This window comes from Orbicella franksi, chromosome 11, assembly GCF_964199315.1.
Source record: "Orbicella franksi chromosome 11, jaOrbFran1.1, whole genome shotgun sequence".
In the NCBI taxonomy this organism is placed as follows: domain Eukaryota; kingdom Metazoa; phylum Cnidaria; class Anthozoa; order Scleractinia; family Merulinidae; genus Orbicella; species Orbicella franksi.
In genome coordinates this window covers 26,212,270-26,226,941 of record NC_138155.1, presented here as the reverse complement: position 1 = coordinate 26,226,941, position 14,672 = coordinate 26,212,270, and the positions used below count along the sequence as shown (strand labels likewise).

General features: G+C 36.6%; 1 protein-coding gene across 8 annotated transcripts in view; it reads right to left on the bottom strand.

The window, feature by feature from the left end:
• LOC145460594 (CUB and sushi domain-containing protein 3-like) overlaps positions 1-14,672 on the bottom strand; it is a 48,985-nt gene that overhangs the window by 20,740 nt on the left and 13,573 nt on the right. For 5 of the 8 annotated variants that reach the window (XM_081445457.1, XM_081445458.1, XM_081445464.1 and 2 more), the window contains 22 exons: positions 14,317-14,495; positions 12,209-12,307; positions 11,535-11,688; positions 10,899-11,077; positions 10,499-10,597; positions 9,822-9,975; positions 9,190-9,368; positions 8,791-8,883; positions 8,126-8,279; positions 7,490-7,668; positions 7,090-7,188; positions 6,413-6,566; positions 5,778-5,956; positions 5,379-5,477; positions 4,715-4,868; positions 4,270-4,448; positions 3,867-3,965; positions 3,195-3,348; positions 2,559-2,737; positions 2,162-2,260; positions 1,498-1,651; positions 1,056-1,234 (listed from right to left, as the gene is read on the bottom strand). In XM_081445457.1, coding sequence (XP_081301583.1) covers positions 1,056-1,234; positions 1,498-1,651; positions 2,162-2,260; positions 2,559-2,737; positions 3,195-3,348; positions 3,867-3,965; positions 4,270-4,448; positions 4,715-4,868; positions 5,379-5,477; positions 5,778-5,956; positions 6,413-6,566; positions 7,090-7,188; positions 7,490-7,668; positions 8,126-8,279; positions 8,791-8,883; positions 9,190-9,368; positions 9,822-9,975; positions 10,499-10,597; positions 10,899-11,077; positions 11,535-11,688; positions 12,209-12,307; positions 14,317-14,495 — 3,197 coding nt within the window. The remainder of the gene's footprint in view (positions 1-1,055; positions 1,235-1,497; positions 1,652-2,161; positions 2,261-2,558; positions 2,738-3,194; positions 3,349-3,866; positions 3,966-4,269; positions 4,449-4,714; positions 4,869-5,378; positions 5,478-5,777; positions 5,957-6,412; positions 6,567-7,089; positions 7,189-7,489; positions 7,669-8,125; positions 8,280-8,790; positions 8,884-9,189; positions 9,369-9,821; positions 9,976-10,498; positions 10,598-10,898; positions 11,078-11,534; positions 11,689-12,208; positions 12,308-14,316; positions 14,496-14,672) is intronic. The other 3 variants (XM_081445460.1, XM_081445459.1, XM_081445461.1) reach the window with 3 other exon arrangements.

Below are 14,672 nucleotides of genomic sequence, written 5' to 3'. Positions count from 1 at the left end.
ATAAACTGAAGCCTGAGAACTCCATTAGCGGGAATAAACAAAGTCCATAAACAGTTCAAGTTGTTGGAGTAAAAGCCAGGATATCCAGGAGAGGCAAATGATCCCGATGATCCACGTAACGTTCCACCACATGCTGAGAGAAAACAAGGTGAAATTTATAAAACGACTTAGTTTCTCTGCACTGCGATTTATCAGTCAATAGGAAAAGTCGTTAAGTCCGTTTGTTATATATGTGAACAAGGACTTATTAGGAACAACTATTGTCTCAATTTTAACTCTCACAATCGAAAGTATTCATGACCTGTAGAAGTTATGTTTACTCTCTAACATCGCTATTGTGGGCTTCATAAGCATTCGCGATAGTAAGATTTGATGCTAGCTTAGTTGAAAACGCCTCTCGATAACTTTAATATGGTTACGTTATCAGTCCATTAAGGATTTTACCTCATTCACCCAATTTACAGTAGCCGGAAAGAAAAAATTAGAACAGACTATAAACGACAACCTCTTATTTCTATCAGTTGTTATGTGAAGACGTCGGTTTTAGGAGGTGACAGACTTAACAGCCTGCTTAACCCTTGGAACTAAGAACAGTATATAGTCTGATGCGGTAAATAATGAATATTTAACACTCAACAGCTAGTTAGCTTACCGATAAAGGGTGGCTGTGTAGTCCCTTGTATTGTGGACGTTGATGTTAGAATAACGGCGGATGAAAGGGGCGTGGGCGCGATGGTTGATGCCACTGTGGCTGAAGGTATGAAAAATATGGTCACAATTGTACTTTAAAATCAGATAAGTAAAAACCATACACCATATAAACTGCAATTAATTGTATAGGAATGTGTTCTAAGACATCAGTTGTAAAGATATTTTAGGTCCAAAGAGTTTTTGACACCAATCTTAGGTAGTTATCAACGTTAGAAAGGAATCAAACCAAGTCCCTGAGTATTTATATAAAACAGGGTACAATTAACCTGCGCCTTTGAATATAACATGCTTTCATTTCGTACTTTGGCTGGCTTGGAATTGTAAGGTAGGTTATAATTACTCACCAAACGTTATGCTGTATTGCGCCTTGAAACCTTGTCTTGTGATAGAAAAGTCGGTGGTAAATCTGATTCTCAGCAACGTAGTTCTGTCTCCTCTAACTGTAACAGTGAATCCCGACCTAGAGCCACTGAGCCTTTCTATTCTCTGGCCAAGGTTGTCGGTCAACTCAACGAAGTCACAGCTTAAAAAAAAAATGTATACAGGTATAGCTTCGTATGAAAATTTTCAAGGTTGAAGGGAACAATTTAAACTCCTGATTCATAGTGCTTAACATAATAATTTAATATGAAAATCAAAACGTAAAGAAAAACCACTCAATATTAGTCTCAAAAGTCAGAAGACTTATTCATCTAAGCCACTCACATTTGAGTTTAACCTTTCGCTTATTACAATAAAGTGTTTTTGTCTGCTAATTACATAATTGTAATGGTTACTAATGCTTACCACGACTCTGTTTCAAACACAATAAACTGAAGCCTGAGAACTCCATTAGCGGGAATAAACAAAGTCCATAAACAGTTCAAGTTGTTGGAGTAAAAGCCAGGATATCCAGGAGAGGCAAATGATCCTGATGATCCACTTAACGTTCCACCACATGCTGAGAGAAAACAAGATGAAATTTATAAAACGACTCACTTTTTGTGCACGGCGATTTATCAATCAATAGAAAAAGTCGTGTAACTACGTTTATTATACATGTTCATAAGGACATATTAGAAACAACTATTGTTTCAACCTTAACTTTCACAACCGTAACTATTCATGACCTAATGACTTCCCTTTCACATCACTCTTGCGCGCTTGATATACATTTATGAGCGTAAGACTTGATGATAGCTCAGTTGAAAACGCGTCTCTATTTATGATATGGTTACGGTCATCAGTCCACTTATGATTTGACCTCATACACTCAAATTACATTAACGGAGAGAAAAATTACATCAAATTATGAACGACAACAACCACTTATCTCACTTCTATCAGTTTTATGTGAAGAGGTGGGTTAAGAGGCCACAGTCTCAACAGTCTGGTGATCCATCGATTGAAACTGATACGGCCTGATGCAGTTAATAATAAATATTTAACACTCAAGAGCTATTCAGCTTACCGATAAAGGGTGGCTGTGTAGTCCCTTGTATTACGGACGTTGATGTTAGAACAACGCCAGATGAAACGGGCGTGGGCGCGATGGTTGATGCTACTGTGGCTTAAAGTAGGAAGAATATGGTTATATTTGTACTTTAACATGTCAGATAAAGAAATACCTTACACCATCCAAACTGCAATTGATTGTATAGAAATGCTTTATGAGATATCAGTTCTAAAGATATTTCAGTTCCAAAGAATTTTCGACACCAATCTGAAGTAGTTATCAATGTTGACAGGGATGAAACCAAGTCCCTGCATACTTATATAAAATACGGTACAATTAATATCAGCCTTTAAATATATGTATTTTCGTTTGGTACCTTGGTTCTCTTGGAATTGTGAGATAGGTTACTCACCAAACGTTATACTGTATTGCGCCTTGAATCCTTGTCTTGTGATAAAATGGTCGGTTGTAAATCTGATTCTCAGCAACCTAGTTCTGTCTCCTCTCACGGTAATAGTGAATCCCGACCTAGAGCCATTGAGCGTGTCTATTCTCTGGCCAAAGATGTCAGTCAATTCAACGAAGTCACAGCTTTAAAAAAATGTACACAGGCATAGCTTTGTATGAAAATTTTCAAAGTTGAATTAAAGTCAAATAGGCGATTTGCATGATGGCCTCATTTGACTACAACTACCAGATTACTTGTCTGTTTCTGTTTCTTATGCTTATTGAAGCAATTGTTATTTCAACCCCTTTGGGAATTCAAAATTGAAATAATAAAGAAAAAACGAAAGGAATTCTGGTAGTGGTAGTCAAATGACGACAACGTGCAAATCTGCTATTAAAACTCGTGATTGATAGGGTTTGACATAATAATGTAACATACAAATCAAAACTTAAAACAAAACCATGCAATATTAGTGGCAAAATTTAAGGTTAAAAGATCTATTCATGTAAGCCAGTCACGTTTGATTTTAATCTTCCTCTTATTACAATGAAGTATTTATGTACTGCTAATAAAATAATTGTAATTTTAACTACGCCATACCATGACTGTGTTTCGAACACAATAAACTGAAGCCTGAGAACTCCATTAGCGGGAATAAACAAAGTCCATAAACAGTTCAAGTTGTTGGAGTAAAAGCCAGGATATCCAGGAGAGGCAAATGATCCTGATGATCCACTTAACGTTCCACCACATGCTGAGAGAAAACAAGATGAAATTTGTAAAATGACTTACTTCCTCTGCACTGCGATTTATCAGTCAATAGCAAAAGCTGTGGAAGTGCGTTTGTTATAGATGTTCATAAGAGCATATTGGGAACTATTGTCTCAATTTCAAGTTTCACAAACGAAAGTATTCATGACCTGTAGAAGTTATGTTTACTCTCTAACATCGCTATTGTGGGCTTGATAGGCATTCGCGATAGTAAGATTTTATGCTAGCTTAGTTGAAAACGCCTCTCGATAACTTTAATATGGTTACCGTTATCAGTCCATTAAGGATTTTACCTCATTCACCCAATTTACAGTAGCCGGAAAGAAAAAATTAGAACAGACTATAAACGACAACCTCTTATTTCTATCAGTTGTTATGTGAAGACGTCGGTTTTAGGAGGTGACAGACTTAACAGCCTGCTTAACCTTTGAAACTAAGAACAGTATATAGTCTGATGCGGTAAATAATGAATATTTAACACTCGACAGCTAGTTAGCTTACCGATAAAGGGTGGCTGTGTAGTCCCTTGTATTGTGGACGTTGATGTTAGAATAACGGCGGATGAAAGGGGCGTGGGCGCGATGGTTGATGCCACTGTGGCTGAAGGTATGAAAAATATGGTCATAATTGTACTTTAAAATCAGATAAGTAAAAACCATACACCATATAAACTGCAATTTATTGTATAGGAATGTGTTATAAGACATCAGTTGTAAAGATATTTCAGGTCCAAAGAGTTTTTGACACCAATCTTAGGTAGTTATCAACGTTGGAAAGCAATCAAGCCAAGTCCCTGTATACTTATATAAAACAGGGTACAATTAATATGCGCCTTTGAATATAACATGTTTTCATTTCGCACTTTGGCTGGGTTGGAATTGTAAGGTAGGTTATAATTACTCACCAAACGTTATGCTGTATTGCGCCTTGAAACCTTGTCTTGTGATAGAAAAGTCGGTGGTAAATCTGATTCTCAGCAACGTAGTTCTGTCTCCTCTAACTGTAACAGTGAATCCCGACCTAGAGCCACTGAGCCTTTCTATTCTCTGGCCAAGGTTGTCGGTCAACTCAACGAAGTCACAGCTTAAAAACAAATGTATACAGGTATAGCTTCGTATGAAAATTTTCAAGGTTGAAGGGAACAATTTAAACTCCTGATTCATAGTGCTTAACATAATAATTTAATATGAAAATCAAAACGTAAAGAAAAACTACTCAATATTAGTGTCAAAAGTCAAAAGACCTATTCATCTAAGCCAGTCACATTTGATTTTAACCTCTGCCTTATTACAATAAAGTATTCAGTTTTGTCTGCTGATAACATAATTGTAATGATTACTACTGCTTACCACGACTCTGTTTCAAACACAATGAACTGAAGCCTGAGAACTCCATTAGCAGGAATAAACAAAGTCCATAAACAGTTCAAGTTGTTGGAGTAAAAGCCAGGATATCCAGGAGAGGCAAATGATCCTGATGATCCACTTAACGTTCCACCACATGCTGAGAGAAAACAAGATGAAATTTTTAAAACGACTCACTTTCTCTGCACGGCGATTTATCAGTCAATAGAAAAAGTCGTGTAAGTACGTTTATTATACATGTTCATAAGGACATATTAGAAACAACTATTGTTTCAACCTTTACTTTCACAACCGTAACTATTCATGACCTAATGACTTCCCTTTCACATCACTTTTGCGCGCTTGATATACATTTATGAGCGTAAGACTTGATGATAGCTCAGTTGAAAACGCGTCCCTATTTATGATATGGTTACGGTCATCAGTCCAGTTATGATTTGACCTCATACGCCCAAATTACATTAACGGAGAGAAACATTACATCAAATTATGAACGACAACAACCACTTAGCTCATTTCTATCAGTTTTATGTGAAGAGGTGGGTTAAGAGGCCACAGGCTTAACAGTCTGGTGATGCATCGATCGAAACTTACATAGTCTGATGCAGTTAATAATGAATATTTAACACTCATCAGGTATTTAGCTTACCGATAAAGGGTGGCTGTGTAGTCCCTTGTATTACAGACGTTGATGTTAGAACAACGCCGGGTGAAAGGGGCGTGGGTGCAATGGTTGATGCCACTGAGGCTAAACGTAGGAAAAATATGGTTATATTTGTACTTTAACATGTCAGATAAAGAAATACCTTACATCATCCAAAGTGCAATTGATTGTATAGAAATGCTTTATAAGACATCAGTTCTAAAGATATTTCAAGTCCAGAGAATTTTTGACACCAATCTGAAGTAGTTCTCAATGTTGAGAGGGATCAAACCACGTCCCTGCATACTTATATAAACACGCTATAATTAATATCAGCCTTTAAATATATTATGTATTGTCATTTGGCACTTTGGTTCTCTTGGAATTGTGAGACAGGTTACTCACCAAACGTTATACTGTATTGCGCCTTGAAACCTTGTCTTGTGATAAAACGGTCGGTTGTAAATCTGATTCTCAGCAACGGAGTTCTGTCTCCTCTAACCGTAACAGTGAATCCCGACCTAGAGCCATTGAGCGTTTCTATTCTCTGGCCAAAAATGTCGATCAGCTCAACCAAGTCGCAGCTTTAAAAAAATGTATGAAGGTATAGCTTTGTATAAAAATTTTCAAGGTTCAATTAAAGACCAACAGGCGATATGCCTGATGGCGTCATTTGACTAAAAGTACCAGACTCCCTCACTCTTTCTGTTTCTTATGCTTATTGAGGCAATTGTTATTTAAACTCCATTGGGAATTCAAAATTGAAATAATAAAGAGAAACCGAAAGGAAATCTGGTCGTACTAGTCAAATGACGACAACGTTCAAATCTGCTATTAAAACTCTTGATTCATAGGGCTTGACATAATAATGTAACATACAAATCAAAACTTAAAACAAAACCATGCAATATTAGTGGCAAAATTAAGGTCAAAAGACCTATTCATGTAAGCCAGTCAGTATTGATTTTAACCTCCTTCTGATTACAATGAAGTATTTATGTACTGCTAATAACATAATTGTAATTATAACTAGGGCTTACCACGACTGTGTTTCGAACACAATAAACTGAAGCCTGAGAACTCCATTAGCGGGAATAAACAAAATCCACAAACAGTTTAAGTTGTTGGAGTAAAAGCCAGGATATCCAGGAGAGGTAAATGATCCTGATGATCCACGTAACGTTTCACCACATGCTGAGAGAAAACAAGGTGAAATTTGTAAAATGACTTACTTTCTCTGCAGTGCGATTTATCAGTCAATAGCAAAAGTTGTGGAAGTGCGTTTGTTATACATATTCATAAGGACATATTAGGAACAACTATTGTCTCAGTTTTAACTCTCACAATGGAAATTATTCATGACCTGTAGAAGTAATGTTTACTCTCTAACATCACTATTGTGCACTTGATAGGCATTCGCGAGAGTAAGATTTGATGCTAGCTCAGTTGAAAACGCCTCTCGATAACTTTAATATGGTTACCGTTATCAGTCCATTAAGGATTTTACCTCAGGCACCCAAATTACAGTAACCGGAGATAAAAATTAGATCAGATTATGAACGACAACAACCTCTTATTTCTATCAGTTGTTATGTGAAGATGTGGGTTTTAGGAGGTGACAGGCTTAACAGCCTGCTTAACCCTTGAAGCTAAGAACAGTATATAGTCTGATGCGGTAAATAAAGAATATTTAACACTCAACAGCTATTCAGCTTACCGATAAAGGGTGGCTGTGTAGTCCCTTGTATTACAGACGTTGATGTTAGAACAACGCCAGATGAAACGGGCGTGGGCGCGATGCTTGATGCGACTGTGGCTTAAGGTAGGAAAAATATGGTAATATTTGTACTTTAACATGTCAGATAAAGAAATACCTTACACCATCCAAACTGCAATTGATTGTATAGAAATGCTTTATGAGATATCAGTTCTAAAGATATTTCAGGTCCAAAGAATTTTTGACACCAATCTGAAGTAGTTATCAATGTTGGCAGGGATCAAACCAAGTCCCTGCATACTTATATAAAATACGGTACAATTAATATCAGCCTTTCAATATATTATGTATTTTCATTTGGTACCTTGGTTCTCTTGGAATTGTGAAATAGGTTACTCACCAAACGTTATACTGTATTGCGCCTTGAATCCTTGTCTTGTGATAAAACGGTCGGTTGTAAATCTGATTCTCAGCAACCTAGTTCTGTCTCCTCTCACGGTAATAGTGAATCCCGACCTAGAGCCATTGAGCGTGTCTATTCTCTGGCCAAAGATGTCAGTCAATTCAACGAAGTCACAGCTTTAAAAAAATGTATACAGGTATAGCTTCGTATGAAAATTTTCAAGGTTAAATTAAAGACCAATAGGCGATTTGAATGATGGCGTCATTTAACTACAACTACCAGCCTCCTTGTCTGTTTCTTTTTCTTATGCTTAAATGAGCAATTGTTATTTAAACCCCTTTGGGAATTCAAAATTGAAATAATAAAGAAAAAACGAAGGGAATTCTGGTAGTCGTAGTCAAATGACGACAACGTGCAAATCTGCTATTAAAACTCGTGATTCATATGGTTTGACATAATAAGGTAACATACAAATCAAAACTTAAAACAAAACCATGCAATATTAGTGGCAAAATTTAAGGTTAAAAGATCTATTCATGTAAGCTAGTCACGTTTGATTTTAATCTTCCCCTTACTACAATGAAGTATTTATGTACTGCTAATAAAATAATTGTAATTTTAACTACGCCATACCACGACTGTGTTTCGAACACAATAAACTGAAGCCTGAGAACTCCATTAGCGGGAATAAACAAAGTCCATAAACAGTTCAAGTTGTTGAAGTAAAAGCCAGGATATCCAGGAGAGGCAAATGATCCTGATGATCCACGTAACGTTCCACCACATGCTGAGAGAAGACAAGATGAAATTTTTAAAACGACTCACTTTTTGTGCACGGCGATTTATCAGTCAATAGAAAAAGTCGTGTAACTACGTTTATTATACATGTTCATAAGGACATATTAGAAACAACTATTGTTTCAATCTTAACTTTCACAAACGTAACTGTTCATGACCTAATGACTTCTCTTTCACATCACTTTTTGCGCGCTTGATATACATTTATGAGCGTAAGACTTGATGATAGCTCACTTGAAAACGCGTCTCTATTTATGATATGGTTACGGTCATCAGTCCAGTTATGATTTGACCTCACACGCCCAAACTACATTAACGGAGAGAAAAATTACATCAAATTATGAACGACAACAACCACTTAGCTCATTTCTATCAGTTTTATGTGAAGAGATGGCTTCAAAGGCCACAGGCTTAACAGTCTGGTGATGCATCGATCCAAAGTTATATAGCCTGATGCAGTTAATAATGAATATTTACCAGTCAGCAGCTATTCAGCTTACCGATAAAGGGTGGCTGTGTAGTCCCTTGTATTACAGACGTTGATGTTAGAACAACGCCAGATGAAACGGGCGTGGGCGCGATGCTTGATGCCACTGTGGATAAAGGTAGGAAAAATATGGTTATATTTGTACTTTAACATGTCAGATAAAGAAATACCTTACAGCATCCAAACTGCAATTGATTGTATAGAAATGCTTTATAAGACATCAGTTCTAAAGATATTTCAGGTCCAAAGAATTTTTGACACCAATGTGAAGTAGTTATCAATGTTGAGAGGGATCAAACCAAGTCCCTGCATACTTATATAAACACGCTATAATTAATATCAGCCTTTAAATATATTATGTATTGTCATTTGGCACTTTGGTTCTCTTGGAATTGTGAGATAGGTTACTCACCAAACGTTATACTGTATTGCGCCTTGAAACCTTGTCTTGTGATAAAACGGTCGGTTGTAAATCTGATTCTCAGCAACGGAGTTCTGTCTCCTCTAACCGTAACAGTGAATCCCGACCTAGAGCCATTGAGCGTTTCTATTCTCTGGCCAAAAATGTCGATCAGCTCAACCAAGTCGCAGCTTTAAAAAAATGTATGAATGTATAGCTTTGTATAAAAATTTTCAAGGTTCAATTAAAGACCAATAGGCGATATGCCTGATGGCGTCATTTGACTAAAAGTACCAGACTCCCTCACTCTTTCTGTTTCTTATGCTTATTGAGGCAATTGTTATTTAAACCCCTTTGGGAATTCAAAATTGAAATAATAAAGAGAAACCGAAAGGAATTCTGGTCGTAGTAGTCAAATGACGACAACGTTCAAATCTGCTATTAAAACTCTTGATTCATAGGGCTTGACATAATAATGTAACACACAAATCAAAACTTAAAACAAAACCATGCAATATTAGTGGCAAAATTAAGGTCAAAAGACCTATTCATGTAAGCCAGTCAGTATTGATTTTAACCTCCTGATTACAATGAAGTATTTATGTACTGCTAATAACATAATTGTAATTATAACTAGGCCTTACCACGACTGTGTTTCGAACACTATAAACTGAAGCCTGAGAACTCCATTAGCGGGAATAAACAAAATCCACAAACAGTTTAAGTTGTTGGAGTAAAAGCCAGGATATCCAGGAGAGGTAAATGATCCTGATGATCCACGTAACGTTTCACCACATGCTGAGAGAAAACAAGGTGAAGTTTGTAAAATGACTTACTTTCTCTGCAGTGCGATTTATCAGTCAATAGCAAAAGTTGTGGAAGTGCGTTTGTTATACATATTCATAAGGACATATTAGGAACAACTATTGTCTCAGTTTTAACTCTCACAATGGAAATTATTCATGACCTGTAGAAGTAATGTTTACTCTCTAACATCACTATTGTGCACTTGATAGGCATTCGCGAGAGTAAGATTTGATGCTAGCTCAGTTGAAAACGCCTCTCGATAACTTTAATATGGTTACCGTTATCAGTCCATTAAGGATTTTACCTCAGGCACCCAAATTACAGTAACCGGAGATAAAAATTAAATCAGATTATGAACGACAACAACCTCTTATTTCTATCAGTTGTTATGTGAAGATGTGGGTTTTAGGAGGTGACAGGCTTAACAGCCTGCTTAACCCTTGAAGCTAAGAACAGTATATAGTCTGATGCGGTAAATAAAGAATATTTAATACTCAACAGCTATTCAGCTTACCGATAAAGGGTGGCTGTGTAGTCCCTTGTATTACAGACGTTGATGTTAGAACAACGCCAGATGAAACGGGCGTGGGCGCGATGCTTGATGCGACTGTGGCTTAAGGTAGGAAAAATATGGTAATATTTGTACTTTAACATGTCAGATAAAGAAATACCTTACACCATCCAAACTGCAATTGATTGTATAGAAATGCTTTATGAGATATCAGTTCTAAAGATATTTCAGGTCCAAAGAATTTTTGACACCAATCTGAAGTAGTTATCAATGTTGGCAGGGATCAAACCAAGTCCCTGCATACTTATATAAAATACGGTACAATTAATATCAGCCTTTCAATATATTATGTATTTTCATTTGGTACCTTGGTTCTCTTGGAATTGTGAAATAGGTTACTCACCAAACGTTATACTGTATTGCGCCTTGAATCCTTGTCTTGTGATAAAACGGTCGGTTGTAAATCTGATTCTCAGCAACCTAGTTCTGTCTCCTCTAACGGTAATAGTGAATCCCGACCTAGAGCCATTGAGCGTGTCTATTCTCTGGCCAAAGATGTCAGTCAATTCAACGAAGTCACAGCTTTAAAAAAATTTACACAGGTATAGCTTCGTATGAAAATTTTCAAAGTTAAATTAAAGACCAATAGGCGATTTGAATGATGGCGTCATTTAACTACAACTACCAGACTCCTTGTCTGTTTCTGTTTCTTATGCTTAAATGAGCAATTGTTATTTAAACCCCTTTGGGAATTCAAAATTGAAATAATAAAGAAAAAACGAAAGGAATACTGGTAGTGGTAGTCAAATGACGACAACGTGCAAATCTGCTATTAAAACTCGTGATTCATAGGGCTTGACATAATAATGTAACACACAAATCAAAACTTAAAACAAAACCAAGCAATACTAGTGGCAAAATTTAAGGTCAAAAGACCTATTCATGTAAGCCAGTCAGTATTGATTTTAACCTTCTTCTGATTACAATGAAGTATTTATGTACTGCTAATAACATAATTGTAATTATAACTAGGGCTTACCACGACTGTGTTTCGAACACAATAAACTGCAGCCTGAGAACTCCATTAGCGGGAATAAACAAAATCCATAAACAGTTTAAGTTGTTGGAGTAAAAGCCAGGATATCCAGGAGAGGCAAATGATCCTGATGATCCACGTAACGTTCCACCACATGCTAAGAGAAAACAAGGTGAAATTTGTAAAATGACTTACTTTCTCTGCAGTGCGATTTATCAGTCAATAGCAAAAGTTGTGGAAGTGCGTTTGTTATACATATTCACAAGGACATATTAGGAACAACTATTGTCTCAGTTTTAACTCTCACAATGGAAATTATTCATGACCTGTAGAAGTAATGTTTACTCTCTAACATCACTATTGTGCACTTGATAGGCATTCGCGAGAGTAAGATTTGATGCTAGCTCAGTTGAAAACGCCTCTCGATAACTTTAATATGGTTACCGTTATCAGTCCATTAAGGATTTTAACTCATGCACCCAAATTACAGTAACCGGAGATAAAAATTAGATCAGATTATGAACGACAGCAACCTCTTATTTCTATCAGTTGTTATGTGAAGATGTGGGTTTTAGGAGGTCACAGGCTTAACGGCCTGGTTAACCCTTGAAGCTAAGAACAGTATATAGTCTGATGCGGTAAATAATGAATATTTAACACTCAGCTATTCAGCTTACCGATAGAGGGTGGCTGTGTAGTCCCTTGTATTACAGACGTTGATGTTAGAACAACGCCAGATGGAACGGGCGTGGGCGCGATGCTTGATGCCACTGTGGCTAAAGGTAGGAAAAATATGGTAATATTTGTACTTTAACATGTCAGATAAAGAAATACCTTACACCATCCAAACTGCAATTGATTGTATAGAAATGCTTTATGAGATATCAGTTCTAAAGATATTTCAGGTCCAAAGAATTTTTGACACCAATGTGAAGTAGTTATCAATGTTGAGAGGGATCAAACCAAGTCCCTGCATACTTATATAAAATACGGTACAATTAATATCAGCCTTTAAATATATTATGTATTGTCATTTGGTACTTTGGTTCTCTTGGAATTGTGAGATAGGTTACTCACCAAACGTTATACTGTATTGCGCCTTGAATCCTTGTCTTGTGATAAAACGGTCGGTCGTAAATCTAATTCTCAGCAACCTAGTTCTGTCTCCTCTCACGGTAATAGTGAATCCCGACCTAGAGCCATTGAGCGTGTCTATTCTCTGGCCAAAGATGTCAGTCAATTCAACGAAGTCACAGCTTTAAAAAAATGTATACAGGTATAGCTTCGTATGAAAATTTTCAAGGTTAAATTAAAGACCAATAGGCGATTTGAATGATGGCGTCATTTAACTACAACTACCAGACTCCTTGTCTGTTTCTTTTTCTTATGCTTAAATGAGCAATTGTTATTTAAACCCCTTTGGGAATTCAAAATTGAAATAATAAAGAAAAAACGAAAGGAATTCTGGTAGTGGTAGTCAAATGACGACAACGTGCAAATCTGCTATTAAAACTCGTGGTTCATAGGGCTTGACATAATAAGGTAACATACAAATCAAAACATACAACAAAACCAAGAGATATTAGTGGCAAAATTTAAGGTCAAAAGATCTATTCATGTAAGCCATTCACGGTTGATTTTAACCTTTCTTTTACTACAATGAAGTATTTATGTACTGCTAATAAAATAATTGTAATTTTAACTACGCCATACCACGACTGTGTTTCGAACACAATAAACTGAAGCCTGAGAACTCCATTAGCGGGAATAAGCAAAGTCCATAAACAGTTCAATTTGTTGGAGTAAAAGCCAGGATATCCAGGAGAGGCAAATGATCCTGATGATCCACTTAACGTTCCACCACATGCTGAGAGAAAAGAAGACGAAATTTGTAAAATGACTTACTTCCTCTGCACTGCGATTTATCAGTCAATAGCAAAAGTTGTGGAAGTGAGTTTGTTGTAGATGTTCATAAGGGCATATTAGGAACTATTGTCTCAATTTTAACTCTCATAATCGAAAGTATTCATGACCTGTAGAAGTTATGTTTACTCTCTAACATCGCTATTGTGGGCTTGATAGGCATTCGCGATAGATTTTATGCTAGCTTAGTTGAAAACGCCTCTCGATAACTTTAATATGGTTACCGTTATCAGTCCATTAAGGATTTTACCTCATTCACCCAATTTACAGTAGCCGGAAAGAAAAAAATTAGAACAGACTATAAACGACAACCTCTTATTTCTATCAGTTGTTATGTGAAGACGTCGGTTTTAGGAGGTGACAGACTTAACAGCCTGCTTAACTCTTGAAGCTAAGAAGAGTATATAGTCTGATGCGGTAAATAATGAATATTTAACACTCAACAGGTAGTTAGCTTACCGATAAAGGGTGGCTGTGTAGTCCCTTGTATTGTGGACGTTGATGTTAGAACAACGGCGGATGAAAGGGGCGTGGGCGCGATGGTTGATGCCACTGTGGCTGAAGGTATGAAAAATATGGTCATAATTGTACTTTAAAATCAGATAAGTAAAAACCATACACCATATAAACTGCAATTTATTGTATAGGAATGTGTTATAAGACATCAGTTGTAAAGATATTTCAGGTCCAAAGAGTTTTTGACACCAATCTTAGGTAGTTATCGACGTTAGAAAGGAATCAAACCAAGTCCCTGAGTATTTATATAAAACAGGGTACAATTAACCTGCGCCTTTGAATATAACATGCTTTCATTTCGTACTTTGGCTGGGTTGGAATTGTAAGGTAGGTTATAATTACTCACCAAACGTTATGCTGTATTGCGCCTTGAAACCTTGTCTTGTGATAGAAAAGTCGGTGGTAAATCTGATTCTCAGCAACGTAGTTCTGTCTCCTCTAACTGTAACAGTGAATCCCGACCTAGAGCCACTGAGCCTTTCTATTCTCTGGCCAAGGTTGTCGGTCAACTCAACGAAGTCACAGCTTAAAAACAAATGTATACAGGTATAGCTTCGTATGAAAATTTTCAAGGTTGAAGGGAACAATTTAAACTCCTGATTCATAGTGCTTAACATAATAATTTAATATGAAAATCAAAACGTAAAGAAAAACTACTCAATATTAGTGTCAAAAGTCAAAAGACCTATTCATCTAAGCCAG